At 45.0% G+C, this 20,733-nt stretch overlaps 1 protein-coding gene and 1 pseudogene across 1 annotated transcript; one reads left to right on the forward strand and one right to left on the reverse strand.

Moving 5' to 3' along the window:
- The first annotated feature begins 1,909 nt into the window (after nucleotides 1–1,909).
- Nucleotides 1,910–3,429, forward strand: LOC139077939 (olfactory receptor 10H1-like). Its single transcript, XM_070587668.1, has one exon. The coding sequence runs from the start codon at nucleotides 2,389–2,391 to the stop codon at nucleotides 3,427–3,429; it is 1,041 nt and encodes a 346-aa protein (XP_070443769.1). The 5' UTR covers nucleotides 1,910–2,388.
- Nucleotides 3,430–11,682: 8,253 nt separating this feature from the next.
- Nucleotides 11,683–12,623, reverse strand: LOC139077940 (olfactory receptor 10H4-like; annotated as a pseudogene).
- Nucleotides 12,624–20,733: the final 8,110 nt, after the last annotated feature.

Consider the following 20,733-nt stretch of genomic DNA (forward strand, 5'->3'; position numbering starts at 1 on the left):
TTTGGAAGCACGCAGGAATGAGTGTCCAGATATGCTCTCAGAAGAGGGTTTCCAGGAGGGCTGCACAGACGAGGTGACCTTTCAGCTGAGTCTCAAAGATAACCAGGCATTGCCAGGTGGAGAAAGAGGGGAAACAGGATCTGGGCAGAGGGAGCTTCCCCAGGAAATGCAACTGCGTTCTCTAGATCATTGGTTCTCCAGGGGTGGATGACTGTCCCCCATGGGGAGAGTGGCAATGTCTGGAGACATTCTTGGTTGTCACGACTGAGCAGGGGCTATTGGTGTGCAGCCGGTGGAGGCCAAGGATGCTGCTCAACATCCTACAGTGCACAGGACAGCTCCCCACAGGAAAGAATGATCCCGACCCAGATGTCACGAGTCCCACGGTTGAGAACCCTTGCACTAGACATTGGAGAAAAAGGGAAGGCTTGTGAGCACAACCCCACCACCCCCTTTTCAGCCATTCAGCCTCTTCTTGGAGCCTCTGGTTTCCAAGTCCTTGGCTTTGACTTGCCTGCTAAGATCCCCGAGTAGCAGGACTGAGTGGGGCTGTGGGGGCCACTGTTCCGGGGACCTACGGGCAGGTGCTGACTCAGACATGGAGGAAAGATGCGAGTGACTCCAGGGGAGGGAGGCCAGGAAACTCTGGACACCAGTGACATTTGGGGAGGCTAGCCTCCAGGCACCAGTGTGCCTGGTCCCCCTTCGTGTCTCGTTATCAACTGTCAGGGCTCGATCAACAACCTGAGCCCACTAAAGAGGGAATTTGTGACTTTTTTCTTATTTTTGAAATTATGGTAAAATATACCTAACATAAAACGTACTTACATTAGCCACGTTATAACATACATTTCAGCGGCATTAATTTTATTCACAACGTTGTGCAACCACCATCTCTACTTAGTTCCAGAACTTTCTCATCACCCTTAAAGGAGACCCAATGCCCCTTAGCAGTGACTCCCCATTCTCTCCATCCCCCAGCCCCTGGCAACCGCTGACATGCTTTAAACAGCTACATGAATGTTCGCAGCAGCATTGTTCACAACAGCAAACAGCCGGAAACAGTGCAAACGTGCATCAGCTGAAGCGGGGGTGGACAAGGTGATGCATCAGTGCAGGGGGATATTGTTCAACCAGGAAAAGGGATGAAGTGTGATATGTGGTGCAGCATGTACGAGCTCAGAAAACATCACGTTGAGTGAAAGAAGTCACACACATTAGGACAATATTGTGTGATTCCACTTAGAGGAAACGTCCAGAACAGGCAAATCCATAGAGACAGAAGGAGACTGGTGGTTTACTGCCTTTTAAACTTTATACTACCTAATAAACAAAGTTCATTTAGTAATAGCTATGTGATGGGGCCAGCCCACTGGCAGAGTGACTAAGTTCACCCCTCTGCTTTGGCAGCCCAGAGTTCATGGGTCTGGACCCTGAATGTGGACCCACACACTGCTCATCAGGCCACGCTGTGGCAGCACCCCACATTAGAAATGGAGGAGGATTGGCAAGGATGTTAGCTCAGGGACGATCTTCCTCACCAATAAGAATAAATAAATAAAGTAAAATAGCTGTTATTCATAAAGACGCATCAGAATCTCATCAAATTGAAGGGATGTACCGAGCACAAACCACGTGCATTTGCTCACTTAGTGCACTGATTTAACTATCCTAGGCAGCACCTACGGGGGCCAGATCACATTCCAAGAACAACTCATTTACTTCTCACAACCTCTCCTGGGTAGGTCAGGGGAAATGGAGGTACCGAGAGAGGAAGAAACTCAGTCAAGTTTACACAGGAGGCAGAGCAGGGATTTGAACTCAGTTGGGGTGACCCCCACGTTCCTCTGTCTGACGGCTGTGTGGTATCGCATCAGAACACAGAGATGTGCCTCATGGGGGCTCGGAAACAACCAGAATGTTATTTATAGTCTCCTGCCTCTGATGCCCTGCATGGATGACTCCAGAGGAAGAATCTGGTTGATTCAGATTAAGTTAGAGACGCGCCCTGATCCAAGGAGTCGTATGCGTGGGGCAGGGACGTTTCACAGTGTCTGCAGCTGTGGGACGAAGAGGACTTCTCAGAAGGGAGGAGGAGGGCAGAGCAGCCATGGCTGGAAGCTCCAGGGAAGGAACATTTTCATTTTTAGAGGCATCCTTGAGAGATGGTGCAAGGTATAGTCTTAGGAGACAGCCCAGCCACGGGTTCAAGTCTTGGCTCTGCCATTGTGACAGCTCCACCTTGAGTAAGCTGCGTACACTCTCTGCAGCCTAATATTCCTAATGAGTATGCTCAGGATACTGAAAATGCAGGTGATAAAGACAGCACCTTCCTCACTGGGATGATAGAGGAGTAAATCATACGAGGCACTGAATGGGAATCAATCAATGTTAGCAGTCATTTACAAGGAGCACCTGATGACCATTCTCCATCCAGTAGCTGACCTCTCGCTGTCACACCTCACCCCAGGCACAGCCTCCATGCAGGGAGCCAACCTCTCAGCAGTGAGCGAGTTCATCCTTATCGGCTTCTCCACTTTCCCCCACCTCCAGCTGGTGTTCTTCCTGCTGTTCCTCCTGATGCACCTGTTCACGCTGCTGGGGAACCTGCTCATCATGGCCACCATCTGGAGGGAGCGCAGCCTCCACACGCCCATGTACCTCTTCCTGTGCACTCTCTCCATCTCCGAGATCCTCTACACCTTCACCATCATCCCACGAATGCTGGCTGACCTGCTCCCCACCGTCCACTCCATCACCTTCACAGTCTGTGCCAGCCAGATGTTCTTCTCCTTCACTTTCGGGTTCACCCACTCCTTCCTGCTCACCGTCATGGGCTATGACTGCTACGTGGCGATCTGCCACCCTCTGCACTATAGTGTGCTCATGAGTCCTGGTAGCTGTGCCTGCCTTGTGGCCTGGTCCTGGGCTGGTGGCTCAGTCATGGGGATGGTGGCAACAATGGCCATTTTCCACCACATCTTCTGTGGACCAAATGAGGTTCACCATTTTGCTTGCCACGTGCCACCACTGTTGAAGTTGGCCTGTGGAGCTGATGTACCACGGGTGGCCAAGGGCGTGGGCCTGGTCTGCATCACCGTCCTGCTGGGCTGCTGTCTCCTCATCCTCCTCTCCTATGCCTTCATCGTGTCCACCATCTTGAGGATCCCCTCAGCTGAGGGCCGGCACAAGGCCTTCTCCACGTGTGCGTCCCACCTCACTGTGGTGGTCGTGCACTACAGCTTTGCCTCTGTCGTCTACCTCAGGTCCAAGAGTCCCCAGTCTCTGGAAGGAGACACCCTGATGGGCGTCACCTACACGGTCCTCGCGCCCTTCCTCAGCCCCATCATCTTCAGCCTCAGGAACAAGGAGCTGAAGATTGCCATGAGGAAGACCTTCCTCAGCACACTCTACCCAGAGAAAATGTGATCATCTGGGAGGAATTCCTTGGAAATAGCTAAACTGGATTACCAGATGCTACCATGAGAAATGGCACCCTGTATACACGTAGGAACCTATTTATCTGATGCCTTAAGGTTTAAAAGGAGCCTCGTCAGCTGCATCCAAACGTACCAACATTGGTTAAACAATGTCAGGAGCACATTTGTGGTGAAGAAATGTATGAGATTGTAACACACAGAAAATTAGATTTCATAATTCCTGCCCACTGCGGGACACTTTGTCAGGTAGCATTACACCTGGAACCTGTTCTTCTGCCAGAAACCAGGGTGGTCTGCTTACTCCCACCACCATAAATCTAGATTGCAAAGAGAATTGGAAGACGCCAGACCCAACCCACTACCAAGTAGCAACAGGTAAATACAACATGGATAGTATAAAGCTACAGAAGACCAAAGCAGGTTATAGCAGAGCAGAGGAAAACACCCTAATTTTCAGCATTGCACAGCTCTGTGCAGTAGCAGTTAGAAACAGTATTGAGCAGACTCACAGAAAAAGTTGAGGAAATCCCTACATTTCAAGTGTGAATTTTGAGCTGTGGTGGAGAGAAAGAGAAGTCTCTATAGTTCAAGAAAAAGTCCCACCACGAGAAGTTGCCGGCTGTGTTACAGAGTTACGGGGCACACTGGCCGGGCAGGAACGCTGTGTTGAGGCCCAACAGTGAGAGCAGAGCCCAGGGTGAAGGTGTGTGCCGTGGTCACACAGCCTCAATGCTCTTCCGTTTCTCCACAAGGGGGAACTTGAGGTTGAGTGCACTGAATAGTGTTTATAATTCATTGAAAGTGTGTGTATTTAGGGGAAAGACAGCTACTGCATGATGTCACCTATGTCTAAACAACCTGCCTCATAAAAGTAAAGTAGAATGGTGTCACCAGGCATGGGGGGTGGGAGAACCAGGGAAATGCTGTTCAAAGGGACAGATTTGAAACCAGCAGACAAACAAGCCCAGGACATCAAACGCACAGCACGGTGATTGCAGACAGCAATACCGTATCATAAATCTCAAAGTTGTTAAGAGACTGGATCCTAGTTGTGCCCACCACGAAAAAGAAAAGACAATTAGGAGACGTGGTAGAGGCGCTAGCTGGTGCTACAGCAGTAATCACATTGCAGCATATAAATGAATTCAATCAGCACATTGTACACCTTGAACTCACAAAGCGTTAAATGTCACATGTTTCAATTAAAAAGAGGTTTCCCTGACAAATTTGTTTCTGAATATGAATGTATGCACTTATTTTAGAAGAGGAATTTGTAATAACACTTAATGGACACCAGTTTATGGTGATACTGTTGTACTCAACAACAGATGTAATTAAAATGCACAAGCAATAAATAAATGTCAAAGTTAACAAAATAGAAAATACGTGTATTCTGTTGAAGTTGAATAGTAAACTACACATTGGTTGTCCTAAAGCTGATTCAGTCTTTCTCTACGACTTGAGCAGTACAAACATCGCATGTCAACATGAAGTGGTAGGACGTCGGAAACAATTTCAGTCAAGACTGGGAACCCAGAGCACCGTCCTTGCAGAATACACCATGTACTGCATTTTCGTTACGTCATCGTCTCACTACAGCCTCACATCATCTCATCGCATCATCTCATTACAGCCTCACAACAGGGCGTAAGGGCAGGTAAACTCACGTCCACCCCATTTGACAGAGGGGAAGCTGGGGAAACGGTTGCACGACTCATCCAAGATCAGGCAGCTTAGCAGAGCCAGGCTTCCAATGAAGGTGTTTACTGAACCCCAGTCCTCCCCACCCACTGTTTCACACGTGGTCTTCCTTTAGTGGGTTTTGTGGATCTGCCATCCGGGGAGTCTAGCCCATCCTCAAATCAAACAGCCTGGCAACCTCAGAATCTTTCATACCACAGGTGGGCAATTGCAACCTGCCATGCCCTGGAGCGTGCATCCTTGGGAGGCTGGTGGAGTATGTCTACAGATTGAGGACTGCTGCATGATTTTAAATTCAGCTTTGGTCTTGCAGGAGTTCCCGCGGAACGCTTTCACACTGATCCAAGATGCTCCTCTCTCTGGCAGCAAAGCCAATCGAGACAAGAATATAAGCTGGTCCTTCATTTTCTTCATTAAAGGACAGTTTGGCCTTGGATCCTTCTGGGATCCAAATGGAAAGAGAACCTGGATGGTGGTGTGTACCCACAATGAGCTGGGCCCCCAATGTCTTATGCTAACTTATTGTGGTCCCTCAGGCCATCAGCCTCCTGAGGTCAGGAAGTGTGTCCGTGTTGCTCACCATCCCACCCAGCACCAACATGGTACTTGGAAGATACAACTGATTAACAAATGTTTCTTGGCTGGACCAGTGTAATCCTCACAATGTAGCAAACCAGTGGGAAACGGGGTGCGGGGAGCTGTGTTTGAGGTCAGAGTGACCTGGGTTTAAATCCTGCTTCCCTTTTCTCACTTAATTAGATCGACACTTAGAGATATATTCCACATCTGTGTCAATAAAAGGATGTTCAGAGCAGGGACATTTTTGATTGGAAAGCATTTCATATATGCGTTGATAAAGGCCTCTTAAGCAAATGTGGGTTCATTTGTACAGTGGAACCCAAGGCATCCAGTAAAACCATTCAACCCTTGGACTTCATCAGCGTCCCTCTCTCCCTGGGGATCCCATGCTGTATGGTGGCCTCATGAACCTCTGCACACAGCTGATCCCTAAATTGTTATCTTTATCCCCATAAAGCTGGCTACTCAACATCTCTGCATAGGGATCTGGTAGGCATCTCAAATTTAATGTGCCCAGAACCAGCTTTTGGACATTCTCTTTGTTGTTATCGTGCTCTCTCTCTTCCTCCCTCCCTCCTTCTCCCTTTCTCTATCTCTTTCCCCTCCCTCTCTCCCCTCTCTTCCTCCACCCCACCCTCATAGCCTCCTTCTCTCTCCTCTCTCTTTCCTCCTCCTTCTCCCCCTCCTCCTCACCCTTCTCCTCCTCTTCCTCCCAGTCTCTCTCTCCCTCTCCCTCACACACACACACACACACACGCACACGCACACTCCTTACTCCCACAGTCTTTCCTATCTGAGAAAATAGCAACCCAATCTCAGTTCCTTGGAGGCACTTCTGCTCAAGAAGCAGAGAGCCCTTCTCTAACCATAGCAAACAAAATAGAAACTCCCCTGGCCATGTCTCTTCTCTCTTGATCTGCTTTATTTGTCTCTCATGTGCTTCTCACCACCTCGTGTAAATCTGCTGATCAGATATTGTCTGTCTCTGCCTTAGACTGCGGCTTTGAGGAAGTCAGGGACTCAGACCATTTTGTCCACTGCTGTGTGCCTCCGTGGCATATGGTAGGCTCTCAAATATTTATTAAAAAAATTAATTTGGAAGAATGAGGATAATTGAAACTAATCATGAGGTACAATTTTTATTCATCCAATTGGATGGACAAAAAAATTTCAGTTTTGTTAACACTCTTGCAGCTACTGTGGGGAAACTTGCTCTTTCCTATGTTACGGAGTGTCCTCAGGCAGGTCACTTGCCCTCTCTGAGCCTACCCTGTAAGAAAGCAAAAGAACCTCCCTTCTAAGACAATCATGAGACTGAAGCAAGCCAGCACTTGAGAAGGGCATAGCACAGTGCCTGGCATGTGCACATCCTCAGTAAACAGTAGTTAGGGTGATATTATAATTTTGAGTTTGGCTGGATGAGGGTGGGATCAGAGGGAGAGGCGTGCATTGGAAATGACCAACTGGAGTCACAGATTTGATGTGTCTGTCTGGGTTATCAGCGAGGTCGAAGGTGCGGGGCCTCAGTGGAGATGGTGGTGGACCAGCAGTGGGTGCCGTTGGGAGAGGTGCTACTCCAGTGAGCTTCCTGACCTGCCCCTCTTCTCCCAGAATTCCCCTCCCCAGGAACAGTCTCCTCTCTGGCTCCTAGCATCCGTGAATGGTCTGCGTGACTCATCGCCATGGTGACAGCTGATTGGGAGGGAGCCAGGTGAGAACTTGCTCTCTCGGGAGACAGAGAGATGCTGTGACCTGCAGGTAGGGCTGTGCAGTGGTTAAGTGATGAAGCAGCGTGCTCGGTTAAATCACATCCCGTCTCCTAGCCTCAGTTTCCCATTATTAAAATGGGTTTAATAATAATGTGGCCGCTTGTAGGATGGTTCTGGTAGTTAAATAACATCATCTGTGTAGGGAAATTGACAGTGACTGGCACACAGTAAGCATTCATTAAACGCCAGCTTTTTAAGGTCGACTTAAAGTACTTGTGCCATCTGTGCCTCAAATCCTGTGGTAGTTTTGGGAGTGCAGAGAGGGCCCACTGCTGTTCCCGGCCTTGGAAGCGTTTCCATGGTGCTTGCTGGGCTGACACACAGAGAAACACCAGGGCTCTCACCAAGACATGGGCCAAGTGCTAAGGGCCACCAAGAGCGGTGACTGCACAGCTCAGGTCACATCAGCCAGGTCTCCCTCCTCTGTACTCCAGGGGCCTCACCAGTGCCCCCCAGGGGACAACGCGGAAGGTTCTGGAGATGGTTTTGGTTGTTGCAACTGAAGGACTGAAGGAGGGGGACGTGCTACAATGTCTGGTGGGTCCAGGCCAGGGATGCTGCTCAACCTCCCACAGTGCGAAGAGCGGACCCCACCACAGAGGACGGGTTGTCCCCAAATGTCAACAGTGCCGAGGATGGTAAACCCTGCAGCAGTGACCAATAAACATTTATTGAGCACTGACAGTATGCCCTGCACGTCTTTAGACTTCACTGGGGACACAATATTGAACTGATTAGACATGACCCTGATGTTTGCAGTTGAGAGGGAGGATGTGAATATTAAACAGATAATCACAGTAATTGCTGTATATGATAAATCATGCTCAAAGCCATGGGGAAAAGAAGTGAGTTGCTACCAGGACTTCTAACAGGGCTGGTGACTCAGCATGGGGAAATCAGGGAAGACTTTCCTGAGGAGGTGTCTTCTGAAGTGGGATCCAAGGATGTGTGGGAGTAAGCCAGGGGCAGGGTGTTCCAGGTAGCGGCAGAGGCACGTGCAAAGCTCCTGGGGTACAAGTGTGCTTGGTTTATTGCAGGAACAGGAACCAGTGGGGCTGCAGAGGTGGGGAGGGCAGGAGAATAAAGTTGGCAATGAAGCACAGACCCAACCACACGAGATTTGTGCTGCATCCTAATGGTGTAAGCAGAGGGTGATTCTTCAGATACCCTTTAGAAAGATCCCTTTGGCTGCTGGACAGAGAGCCTGGGGGGCTGGGCTGGAGGAGGAGGAAAACATCCTTCAGACAGGACTGGACTTTCATCCCCAGCAAGGGGGTCGGGTTCCTCATTTTGGAAGAGCAGAGCAAGAGGAGTGAAGGCAGCAAAGTGCATCTCTCAAGCTGGCTTCTGCCTCCAGCAGCTAGCATGGAAACGCTTGGCTCCAATTAGTGCAGGAGGGGCTCCCCTGACGTCTGGAGATCTGCCCATCGACAGCCCTTCTCTGTGCTCCAGGCCCTTTAACCACCTCTCTGGGCTCTGTCCCCACCTTGGAGATACCCAAGAATGTAGCTCCTAGGGGACCATTAGCAACGAATGGCAGACAGCTAGGAATGCAGGGGGTAGGGGAGCTTCAGAAAGTGGAAGCTGAATAATGGAGGGCAGGACAGGGCCCCTTGGGGCGGGGTCTCCATCCCTGTGGTGTGCAGGGCATCAGCCCTGGACCCTGGTTGCATTCACACTGACCTTTGGGCGCTTGTCCCTATTTTCCACCACCAGAGAGCTAACGATGGCTTCTAGTTTTTGGTCTTTTGCAGGGAAAAGAAGTGCAAGGTTATTTTGGGGTTTCAGCGTGGGGAGAGTCTGGCATGATCAGGACTAGGGTCAGGTAAATGAGGCCCCACCATACAACCAAATTAAAGGGGCCAGAACAAAATTCAGTGATCAAGACAAATTATGTTTAATGTAATATTTTTAAAAATCAAAATTAATGCAAAAAATTCCCAATGAACAACATATCAACATTTTAAATAAAGATGGGATGCAACGCTGACTCTAATAAAAATGTTAGATAATAACAAGTGCTGTTGAGGATGTGGAGAAATGAGACCATCCTCCAATGCTAGTGGGGATGTACAATGATGCAGCCACTGTGGAAAACATCTGTCATTTCCTCAAATGGTTACACACAGTTAGCACACCAGCCATCAGTTCCACTCCTAGGTATACAGCCCCGAATGAAAACATGTCCACACAAAAACTAGCACGCGAATATTTAGAGCAGCATCACTCACGACAGCCAAACCGTGGAAACAACCCGAGTATCTATCATCAGATGAAGGGGTAGACAAAATGCGGTATATCCATACAATGCAATATTATTCAGCCTTAAAAGGAAATGAAGCACTGATGCATGCTACAATGTGGATGAACCTTGAAAACGTTACACTGAGTGAAAGAAGCCAGTCACGAAAGCATAAATATTGTATGATTCTATTGTGTGAAATGTCCAGAACAGGCAAATCGATAGAGACAGTAGATTGGCACTTACTTAGGGCTGGAGGGAGGTGGGGAAAGTCGGGTGATAGCTGAAGGGTACAGGGTTTCTCTGGAGGTGATGAAAATGCCCTGAACTGACTGTGGTGATGATTACAGGTATCTTTGAATGGACGAGTTACATGGTGTATGAATTGTATCTCCTTAAAGCTGTTTCTCAAATCCCATACCTAGCTGATGATAATGCTCAAAACACTGGAGCTATTACCAGCATAACTATTATCAAGGAAGGAAGAAAGGGAGGAAGGGGCGGAGGGAGGGAGGATGGAGGAGAAGAGAGAGAGAGAGAGGGAAAGTTACTCCGTCTCCGACACAGATGTCCGGCTTCATCTTTGAGCTAAAGCGTCTGCAGACCAGCGGTCCCCAATCTTCTCTGCAGATCCTGTAGAGCACGGTCCCCACAGTGTCACCCCCAGACCACCAGCAGCATCACCTGGGGTCGTGTTAGAAATGCAGATCCTACAGCCCCTTTCAGACCCTCTGGGGTGGGCCCAGCAGCCTGTGACTTAGCCAGCCCCCAGCTGACTGTGATGGGTCCCCAAGTTGCAGACTCACGCTGGCCTCACTCCTGCCACAGAGGACTCACTCAGCCGAGCCCACACTGCATCCCTGCACCTCCCTGGCTTTGTGACCCTGGACAAGTCCTGAACCTCATTGTGTCCCTTTCCTCAGTTAAAAATGGGGTGTAACCCAAAAGGGCTGCCTGCCTCTTCTCGGGCCCCGTTTTGAGGCAGAGCCAGCCTATGGACGCACATCCCCCCAGTATCTGACTCTACAACACATGAAAGAGAAGTAGGTTTTCATTGGGGATGTTGAGGGAGTCGGGGAAGAAGATTTACATCGAGTACTCTAAGGCAAGCTTATAAACCTTATAACGTGCCCATTTCCTCCCTGCTCTTTCCTCGAGTGTCTTCACCAGTCACTGGCCCATCACCTCCCCTGGTTCCTGGTCAACTGGCAGCCATTGGGCATTTCATCCTGCCCCTCCCATTTCCCTCAACGCAGCCACCACTTCCTCATCCCTCTCTACGTCTTTGCCCCATCTCTCTACACATGTCTTTTCTCACAAGGAGAAATTCAGATCCCTCCCTCCCTCTGCAAGTTGCATCCTTAGAGCATCTTCAGCTCAGCCAACAAAGGCAACTTATAGGAGGACAACCCCTTCCTTCTAAAATGTGACTAACTGAAAATGAAAACTAATTTTCCCCATCAAAAATGCTTTCCTTTCCTCAACAAGACAGTGACAATGAGAAAGATGAAGTATCTGAAGCACAGATCACAATCCGTGGTATACAGCAGGTGCCGACTCACTGTGCTGTTTGTGTCATTGTTTTGAGTAGATCAAGCACCCCTCATTCACACATTCAAGACAAACCATGCACACAGGTTCCCAACACAGCGATGTGGGCATCCCGTCCTCCACGGACAACCCACTCTCAGCACAGGGGACAGAAGGAAGTTGACACACAAGGTCAATCTTGGGGAAGTTGTCTCCCCCGTGAATCCAGGAGGAATGAGGTCAACCAGCCTGGGGGAAAGGAGAGAAAACAGAAACCTAGAATTTACAGAGCACTTGCTGAGGGGGAGGAGGGGAATTCACAGACAGGAATCATCACAGTGAAGTGTAACTCTTCGCCTTTTACAGACGGAAGACTGAAGTGCCTCCACCCACCACATCCCCTGCCACAAAACCGGCCACTTCAGGAGTCCTGGGGAAAGAGCTTGCTGATGAAGGTCTTCCTCATGGCGATCTTCAGATCCTTGTTTCCAGGCTGAAAATGATTGGGCTAAGAAAGGGCGTGAAGAATGTATAGGTCATGGCCATCAGGGTGTCACTGTCCATAGAATGAGGGCCCTTGGGTTTGATGTAGATGATGGAGGCAAAACCGTAGTGCACGACCACCACAGTGAGGTGGGACACACATGTGGAGAAGGTCTTGTGCTGGCCCTCAGCAGAGGGGATTCTCAATATGGCGGCCACGATGAAGACATAGGAGAGGAAGATGAGGAACAAGCAGCCCATCAGAGCTGTGACACACACCAGGATCACACCCAAGGTGACAGAGGATGTCTCCCTCCCACAGGACAACTTCAAGAGGGAAAGCACATGGCACCCAAAATGGTAGATCACATTAGACCCACAGAAGGTGAGGTGAAACACGATCTATGTCACCATCATCCCCATGACTGAGCCATCAATCCAGGACCAGGACACAAGACAGACACAGCCTCAGGTGCCCATGAGCACATTGTAGCGCACAGGGTGACAGATGGCCACATAGCGGTCATAGCCCATGATCATGAGCAGGAAGGAGTGGGTGAAGCCAAACGTGAAGGAGAAGAACATCTGGCTGGCACAGGCCACAAAGGTGATGGAGTGATGGGTGGAGAGCATGTCCACCAGCATGCGAGGGGTGACAGCCACAGTGAACAGAATCTCAGAGATGGAGAGGGCACACAGGAAGAGGTACATGGGCTTGTGGAGGCTGCGCTCGCTCCAGATGGTGGCCATGATGAGCAGGTTCCCCAGCAGCGTGAACAGGTGCATCAGCAGGAAAAGCAGGAAGAAGGCAGGCAGGAGATGCTGGGGGAAGGTGGAGAAGCCAATGAGGATGAATTCAGTCACCGTGCTCCAGTTCTGACCAGGCCAGGATGCTGCATCTGCTCAGATCAGAAACAGAATGAAGCCCAGTCGTTAAACCATAGGCTCTAACACAATTATATGGCAATTCAAGAGCTCTATTCTATTGAACAATTTCCTCAACTTTTCTGGGTTTCATAGTCTTCATCAGTAAGACAGAGTAAATCATAACAGTGTTTCCCATTCAGTATTGTGATCAAGATAAAATGAGATCAGTATATTGAGTGCTTCAGGCATAGTTTGGTACTGGGTTTTTACTAAAAGTGACTGAAATATAGAAGAGCTCCCATGTTTGGAACCATTAAACAGATGTAGATGGTCAGGGTCATATTCTCTTGAATAATGTGCATGTTCTAGAAAACATATATTTGGATCTTGGGGATAAAAAATATTTTTACTCTGAGAGTCTTTGTCTTTTCATTGACTATTTCAACCATCTACATTTATTTAGATATTACTTTAATGGTACTCATTTCTGCTGTCTTACTTCATATTTTGCATTTACTGTTCTAAAGGAACTGAACATAAAGTTTGAAAATGAAAGGATGGACAAGTATATGTCAGGCAAATACGTACCAAGTGAAAGCTGAGTCAGCAATCTTGAAACAGACAAAATGGATTTAAGGAAACAATAATGATACTGTCTCTATTACCATATGCCACTAAAAGGAACCAAGCTTCCCTGGAGAAATGGCCTGGGCATGGAAGCAAGCCTAGGATGTCTTGTCTCAGCCTGAGATGAAACTTTCACTGAGTTATGGGTTAATGTTAAAAGGATGTGGGAACCAGTTTGAAAATGTGCACAATTGGCCAAAGCTGATCATGTAAATGAATGATCATTGCACTTAGAATGGAGGATCAATTTAAATAACATCCTAAGCAGCAATCAGATAATCCAGAGGGTGGGATATTCCACAGAGCAATTGTTCTCATCTCATCAGTACCAGAGTCATGAGAAGAATGAAGAGCAATTTAAGGGGCATGGCACCCAGGTGCAATGCAGGTACTAGATTACATCCTGATTTAGGTAAACTGGTGTAAACTATTGTTAAAGCTCTAAGAACACTTTGATTATGGAATGAATAAATGGCTAAGTATGAATAATATTAAGGGATTATTATTAATTTAGTTGATTTTACGTGTGATCTCGTTATTTTGGCTGTGAAGATAATATTCTTAGTTTAGATTCATGCAGAATTTCAAAATTCCACACACACACACACTCCAAGAGACAAAGAGGAATAGTTGCTTAAGTACAGAAGAACACTGTAGAAACCAGCATGAGGATCAATCATCTATATAACAGTATACCTGGATATTAAGTAGCAGATAATCAATACAACTTCAGGGAAATAGATATCAATAGTAAGAGCTAAATCAACAATAGATAAAAAAAATTGTAGACATTTTAATAGAGTTCAGAAATGTCAGTTGGGAATTATTAATTAAAATGCAATTAGAATGTTCCGATTTTAGCTATTGGATATATTTAGACTCTTAAGAGAGGGAGATTAAACATTGATTTCAAGCACGTAGAGGAATTTTTCAAAAACTGAGTACATGTTAGCAGATAAAAACATCCCCTATCAATTAGAAAGTATAAATATTACATAGATTATAGTGCAGTAAACTAGAAATTGATAGAGAAGGAATAGCCTTATGACCAGCTAGATTTGGAAGCTAAAGTGATTATTAAATATTCTTCTGTTTCAACAGGAAAACACAAATCAAATGTAAAAATATTTATAGTTAAATGATTGAAGCATCAAAAGTCAAATTTTAACCTGAAAGAGTACTATGAAGGAAATACACAGCTTTAAATATATTTATTAAGAAACTTTATGAAGAAAACAATCATGCTCAATAAAAGCAAAATCAGGTTATTGGAAAGATTAACAAGATAGAGGAAAAAGGGACAAGATGTCAACAACAAAACTCAAAATTAACATTGTGAAATAACAACAAAAAATGGATATTTTTAAAATTAATAACAATAGTAAGAAGAATACAAGTTAACAAGTTTGAAACAGTAGATGAAATAAATACATTCTTTGAAAAATGTAAACTTTCAAAACTGGTGCAAGAAAAAATAGCAGCCCTGAATACTGAAATTAGTTTTAAAAAATTAAATGTCGGTGTTTTTACCTTCTACTTATGAGTGAGATCATACGGTATTTGACTTTCTCCCTCTGACTTATTTCACTCAGCATAATACCCTCAAGGTCCATCCATGTAGTCACAAATGGCTGGATTTCCTCATTTCTTGTGGCTGAGTAGTATTCCATGGTGTATAAATACCACATCTTTTTATCCACTCGTCCTTTGATGGGCACATAGCAATGGAAAATGATAGGTGGTTACCATCGGGGTGGGGTGGGGGGAACAAAAGTGGTGATTAGGCTCACATGTGAGGAGATGGACTATAGTTAGTTTTTGGGTGGTGAACAGGATGCAATCTAACAGAATTCGGAATATATTATGATGTACATCCAAAAGCTATATAATGTTATAATCCAATGTTACTGCAATTAAAAAAAATAGCAATAAATTGAAAAAAGCAAAAGAAATTAAATGGTTAGTCAGCGACTGCCCCTCCCCAATATTGTGGCCCCAGTGGATTTACAGGTGAGCTCTCCTAAACTTTCAAGGAAGATTTGGTGAGAATATTATATATGTTCTTCAAAAAGGAGAAAAAATATGCGAAAACTGCTCCACTCATTTCATGAGGTTAATGCAATCCTGATTCTAAAACCAGGTAGAATGTTTCTAAGAACAGAAATTCGTGCTTGCCCTATTCATGCAGATTTTAAAATCCATACTAAGACATCACCTAGTAAGATCCAGTGGTTTATGAAAAATAGTATATTATGATCAAGTGGTGTTGGTTTATCCTGTGAATGACAAGGGTGGTTGGTCATCAGAAAAGCTCTCCTGTAACTCATCATAAGAATAAAGAAATATAGAAAGAATAAAGAAAAATCGTATGATTATTTCAGTCAAGGAAGAAATATACTTTCTAAAAATCAAGTCCCGTTTGTGCATTTTTTCTGAGCTATAAGTGACATACACACTGTACTAGCTTTAGGTGTACCACATAATCATTGGATATACGTACCTCTATTTAGGGTTTTTGAAAAAGTCTCTTTGCAACATGTGTGGAAGGGGACTTTACTAGCTAGATAAGGAAGATATCCCACAAATTTAGCAAAAAGTCTACTAAAAGGGGAAACTTCAGAGGCAGTATTTTAGGCTGAGGAGGAAGCAAGGCTACTCACTGTCTCTGCTGTTATTTAGTGTGGAACCGACAGTCATGAGCGGTGAGAAAAGAAAGAAGGAGCATCAGGACTGGAAGGGAAGAACGTAATCACCCACCTGGAAAAGATCAAAGGTCAGCATGTGACACGTGACAACAACAGGAGAACACAACGCTGCAGGAGGCAGATCAATTCACAAGACTCATAGCCTTTCTCATGGTATTACACCAGGAATAATCATTCAACATATAGGATTTAAGTAAAAAGTAAGATAGGATTTCCAACAGCGACACAAACTGTGAAGAAACAGCCCTCAGGCATTTTGGTCTCCGGATCCTCCACACTCAAATGTTACTGAGGCCCCTAAAGGCCTCTATCAGTTTTTACCCAATTAGACATTAAAACTGAGAATCTTCAAAAATATTTAGCTATTAGTACATTTAAAAGAGCAACATACACTTATTTCATGTTAATACAAGTAACATGCTTTTAGGAAAGTACATGTTAAAAAACATTTAGTGAGAAGAGTGGCCTTGTTTTACATTTTTGAAACATGTCCAACGTCTGAGTTGAGAGGAGACAACCTGATCATTGTATCTGCTTCTCATTCAGTGTGTGGCAGTATGTTCTTCCAGTCGACGATATGACAAAACCCATCCTCAGATGTAAGTGGAAAAGGAAGGGACTGTGGACCCCAGGGTTCCTCATATCACACTTTGGCATCCTCTGTTATAAAATGTATAGGAATTAACCCAAAGCTTGCAATACCTCCAAAGACAGAAAATTTAACTACTAGTAAAAATGTAGGTGATCTGAATACATGAAAACCTGTCTACACTCTTGGACGGGATGAGCTAGTGTGGTTATGATGTCAGTTGTTCCCCAAATTATGTCATTGGTGCAAACGCACTTCCAATTCCCGTGAACTGACTGGAAATTTAACACTATCGAAATTTCCTTCTGAAAAACAAAAATAGGGCAAAACTATACTAACTTTCTAAAATGAGTAATTGGGAACATCAGTGTCATGGCAGAGTGAGCTTGCCTGGGACTCTCTCCCCTCCAACATACAACAAAAAGGAGCAACCATATTTGAACAGAAAATGCCGTAAAAGCACAGGAATCCTTAGACAGTCACAGCAGCCAAATGATGGGGGGTGGAGACGTGGGAGCCCCCCTCAGAGGAGCTGGAATGTGTTAAGAGAGACTTCACTCCCTCCCCTAGAGACTGCAATCGTCCTGCAGAAGGAGCTGTGAGGGAAGGATCAGGGGAGGGGTCACATGCCTGCAGAACCTCCCAGAACTCCCTACGGTCCTTGCAGCCTAGAGGGACGCCCCCTAACCTGGCAAAAGCTATTGTGTGGGGTGACCTTATCAAGCCAAGACCCCAGGAGACCAGATAGCAGAGCTGATCAGGAAACCAGGGACTGTGCACAAAGGAAAATGCACCCCCCCAACCCGTGCTGTGCTGCGCCATCTCAGCTGAGGGCATAGGGCTCAGAGTACGTGGCTCTCAACCCCCATCCAGTGGCGATAGGCTGTAACTGCCACCGAATAATATCAAAATGGAAAAAACCCACCATTCCAGCATCACACCGTTCATCAAAACTCCAGACCAGAAAGAAAACAAATATTCAGAATTCTGTCCTGAGGAGTCAGAAATGAGTAAACTAAACAACAATGAAATTCAGAATAGCTATCATCAAAAAACTCAATGAGGTAAAAGGGAATATAGAGAAATAATTCAATGAGTTCAGGAGCTACTTCACAAAAGACATTGAAACTATAAAGAAGAATCAGTCAGAAATACTAGAGATGAAGGGCTCAATGGAAGAGGTAAAACAAAATACAGATTCCCCGAATGCTTGTGTGGACACCACAGAGGAGCAAATCAGCATAATTGAAGGTAGACATGTTGATGGGGCCAGCCTCATGGCCGAGTGGTTAAGTTCGCATGCTCCACTGCGGCGGCCCAGGGTTTGGATCCTGGGCGTGGACATGGCACCACTCCTCAGGCCACATTGAGGCGGCGTCCCATATGCCACAACTAGAAGGACCTACAACTAAGATATACAACTATGTACCGGGGGGGATTTGGGGAGATAAAGCAGAAAAAAAACATGATAGTCATGTTGAATTGTTCCAGACAGAGCAGGAGAGAGAACTGAGACTAAAAAGAAATGAAAAATGTCTCCAAGAAATATCTGACTCAATGAAGAAATGCAACATAAGAATTATAGGTATCCAAGAAGGTGAGGAGAAGGAGAATGGAGCAGAAAGCTTGTTCACAGAAATAATAGCAGAGAGCTTCCCAAATCGAGGGAATGAGAGGGAAATGTGTGTGGAGGAAGCTTTCAGATCTTCTCAATTTGTCAATGTAAAAAGACCTACTTCAAGGCACATAGTAGTAAAACTGGCAAAAGTGAGTGACAGAGAAAGAATACTGAGGGCAGCAAGGCAGAAGAAAATAACCTACAAAGCAACCCTTATCAGACTTTCAGAACATTTCTCTGCAGAAACCTTACAAACTAGGAGAGAATGGAATGACATATTCTAAAGTTTGAAGGATAAAAATCTTCAGCCAAGAACACTCTATCCAGCAAAAATACCCTTCAGATATGAGGAGAAATTAAATCTTTCCCAGACGAACAAAAGCTGAGGGACTTCATAGCCACGAGACCCACTCCTCCACTACAAATCCTCAAGAAGGCCCTCATAGCTGAAAAAGGGAAAAAAGGGAGAATGTGGTCACAAAAGACAGGGGAAGGAGACAAATAGATAGAGTCAGAATAGGATAGCAAATATTCAACTGTAGCATTAGGATAAAAGGAAGGAAAAGATCACAAACAAAGACAATCTCGTCACTTTGACCACAAATTCAGAACAGAAGCTGGATAAGATACAAGAATAATAACTTAGGAGGGGAGGAGGAAAGGGACTGAATCAGTTTAGACTACGGAAATAAGAGGCGATCAGAAAACGGACTATGTTATGCACGAGATTCTGAATACAAACTTCAGGGTAGCCACTAAACTAAAAAGTACAACAAAGACACAAAAAATAAATAAGGAAAAAACTAAGAAACATAGCATAACAAACTGCAGAACTCAATGTGTAGACCAAAACACACAGGACGAGAAAAAAGGAAATGCAGGAAAATCGTAAAACGAGTCACAGAATGATGGCATTAAGCCCTCACACGTCAACAGTCACCCAGAATGTAAATGGATTGAGCTCTCCAATAAACAGACACAGAGTGGCAAGATGGATTAAAGAACAAGATCCAACAATTTGCTGCCTCCAGTAAACACATCTGAGCCCCAATGACAAATACCAGCTCAGAGTGAAGGGGTGGAAGAGGATACTCCAAGCTAATGGCAAGCAAAAGAAAGTGGTTGTCACAATGCTTATATCAGACAAAGGTAGATTTCAAGATAAGGAAGGTAAAGAGAGACAAAGAGGGGCAATATATAATGGTCAAAGGGACACTGCATCAAGAAGAAATCATGCTTATAAATATCTATGCACCCAACACCGGAGCACCAAAGTGCATAAAGCAACTATTAACAAACCTAAAAGAAGACATCAAAAATAACACAATAATAGTAGGGGACCTCAACACCCCACTCACATCATTGGACAGATCATCCAGGCAGAAAATCAACAAGGAAACCGTGGAATTAAACAGAAAGCTAAAACAGTTGGACTTAATAGACATATAGAGAACACTCCATCCCCAAACCGCAGAATACGCATTCTTCTCAAGTGGACACATAACATTCTCAAAGATAAACTATATGTTGGGAAACAAGCAAGCCTCTATAAATTTAAAAAATTTGAAATAACAGCAAGCATCTTCTCCAATCATAATGTCATAAAGCTAGAAACTAATTACAAGAAAAAAGCTGAAACAGGGACAAAGATGTGGAGACTAAGTAATATGCTATTGAAGAAGCAATGGATCATTGAAGAAATTAAAGAAGAAATCAAAAATATCTGGAGACACATGAAAATGATCACATGCCATACCAACTCATATGGGATGCAGCAAAAGCTACAGTAAGAAGGAAAGTCATTGCAATACAGGCTCACCTTAACAAACAAGAAAAGTCCCAAATAGGCAATCTCAAATTACACCTAACTGAATTAGAAAAAGAAGAAAAAACAAAGCCCAAAGTCAGCAGAAGGAGAGAAATGCTAAAAATCAGTGCAGAAATAAATGCTATTGAAACAGAAAAGGCAGTAGAAAAGATCAATGAAATAAGGAGCTGGTTCTGTGAGAAGAGAAATAAAATTGACAAAACCCTAGCTAGACTTACTAAGAAAAAAACAGAGAAAGCTCAAATAGACAAAATAAGAAATGAAAGAGGAGAGATAACAACAGACACCACAGAAATACAACGGATTATAAGAGAATACTATGAAAAACTATATGTCAACAAAATGGATAACCTAGAGGAAATGGATAAATTCTTAGACTCTTACAACATCCCAAAGTTGAGTCAAAAAGAGACAGACAATCTGAACAGAACAATAACGAGGAAAGAGATTGAAACAGCAATCAAAAGCATCCCAAAGAATAAAACCCCCGCACCAGATGGCTTTCTGGGGGAATTACACCAAACATTCAGAGAGGATTTAATATCTATCCTTTTCAAGCTATTCCAAAAAATTAGGGAGGATGGAACACTTCCTAGCACATTCTATGAGGCCAACTTCACTCTGATACCAAAACCTGACAAGCACAGCACAAAAAAGGAGAACTACAGGCCAATGTCGCTGATGAACATAGAGGCAAAAATTCTCAACAAAATTTTGGCAACCTGAATTCAGAAATTTATCTAAAGGATCATACA

The sequence above is a fragment of the Equus przewalskii genome, chromosome 20 (assembly GCF_037783145.1).
Source record: "Equus przewalskii isolate Varuska chromosome 20, EquPr2, whole genome shotgun sequence".
In the NCBI taxonomy this organism is placed as follows: Eukaryota; Metazoa; Chordata; class Mammalia; order Perissodactyla; family Equidae; genus Equus; species Equus przewalskii.

Bases quoted from the DNA above. Each gene is read 5' to 3' on its own strand.
- LOC139077939 (XM_070587668.1), top strand. From the start codon at position 2,389: ATGTTAGCAGTCATTTACAAGGAGCACCTGATGACCATTCTCCATCCA.